Source organism: Arachis ipaensis, chromosome B10 (genome assembly GCF_000816755.2).
Source record: "Arachis ipaensis cultivar K30076 chromosome B10, Araip1.1, whole genome shotgun sequence".
NCBI classification, from domain to species: domain Eukaryota; kingdom Viridiplantae; phylum Streptophyta; class Magnoliopsida; order Fabales; family Fabaceae; genus Arachis; species Arachis ipaensis.
Window position 1 is genome coordinate 132,171,033 of NC_029794.2, and position 1,671 is coordinate 132,172,703.

Below are 1,671 nucleotides of genomic sequence, written 5' to 3' on the forward strand. Positions count from 1 at the left end.
TGTATGAATTTTATCCTACTACTAATATATATAACAGTTAAATAAGGAAAAGTTTAGAGGACCAGCAATTTTATCAAATTCTAGCCAGCATGTAATCAACAAAGAAAAGTGAATCATTGGATGAATTCTCATACCATTAAAATCATTATTAATGGCTATTTAATAACTACAAATCACAAAAGTTGCTGACCCCTAACATTTCTCGTTAAATAATAATACAATGTTGCAGGTGTAGACACGGTTATTTCCACGTGGTGAACAACGACTATACACACTGGGAAATGTATGCAATTGGAGGCAGTGCAAATCCTACAATCAACAGCCAAGGCAACCGTTTTCTTGCACCGGATAACCGTTTCAGCAAGGAAGTAACAAAGCACGAAGACGCGCCGCAGAGCGAGTGGGCCAACTGGAACTGGAGGTCAGAGGGAGACCTCTTCTTGAATGGAGCATTCTTCAGGGCATCAGGTGCCGGTGCTTCTTCCGCCAGCTACGCTCGAGCGTCCAGCCTCAGCGCAAGACCTTCTTCTCTCGTTGGTTCCATAACTACCACTGCCGGTGCGCTTAACTGTCGCAAGGGGTCACGCTGTTGATTTACTCTAAGCGGACCTACCAGAGTAAAATTATAATTTATTCTCAGAGCACCTAAGAATTTCATCTCTATTAAAAAAAAGTGATTAATTATGAGATGTTGTGCTTCCCCTGCAGTTTACACCTAACTAATTTCAAGTTTTCAACATCTCCTTTTGCTTTTTCAAATGGATATGTATGTGTATTGCTTTTGGAATGCAAAGAGAGTGCAGTTATTAGTGTTGTTTTGATTCAATGATACATGTTTCAAGCGCACGCTTCTTATGCTAAAATGAATGTACCTCTTTCTAGTTTGGAAAAGTACAAGTAATCAACAATATTTTTGAACAATGTGTGAATAATATGAATTAATAAGATTAAAAGAATAAATTAATTTTAAATTTAATTAATAGCATTAAATTAAAATATAGTATATTTTTATTTAATTAATAATTATTCATATTATTTAAGATAGTCATTGTTTATCTAGTATTTTCCGTTATATTTTGGTCAAGTTGGTCATAATAATAATAATAATAATATTTTATGACAAATTGACAATGTTGCCCCCACAAACCATGAGTCACCCTTGGCCGCAAGGAATTGAACGATGGGGTTACTCTCACACAGCTCCATAAATATATAAAACTGTCACGTGATTTGTCCACGCTCACCCAACATGCTACCCCATGGAATAATCACACGTCGTCCTCGTCAAACACCAAGTCACAATTTTGAAACGATTTCATTATTGCCACTCATTCACTTGATCCAATGCGTTTATTCGTTCCTAGCTACCACTACACAGAATTTCATTCAATTACAAAGGCGAGGCGATTTCTTACCACTTTTTTTATACACATTTTTTATACGCTTTTTTATGGTATTAACCCATTCTTATAACCGATTAATAGTTTGGACAATAGCTATTTTTGAGTAAAAATCCAATTTGATTTCTCTCTATTTTTTTTGGGATTAATTGATTCTTGTGAAAGAAAAGAGACAATTCAGACCCTAATAATATTATTTGGTAGAATACAGATTTTTTGTTAAAAAATTATTAAATAATAATAGAAATTAATTTTATAGATATTTTATTTA

At 34.1% G+C, this 1,671-nt stretch overlaps 1 protein-coding gene across 1 annotated transcript in view; it reads left to right on the forward strand.

The window, feature by feature from the left end:
* LOC107623851 (pectate lyase) overlaps nucleotides 1-863 on the forward strand; it is a 3,168-nt gene extending 2,305 nt beyond the window's left edge. The window contains exon 4 of the mRNA XM_016326246.2: nucleotides 230-863. Coding sequence (XP_016181732.1) covers nucleotides 230-593 — 364 coding nt within the window. The 3' untranslated portion in view covers nucleotides 594-863. The remainder of the gene's footprint in view (nucleotides 1-229) is intronic.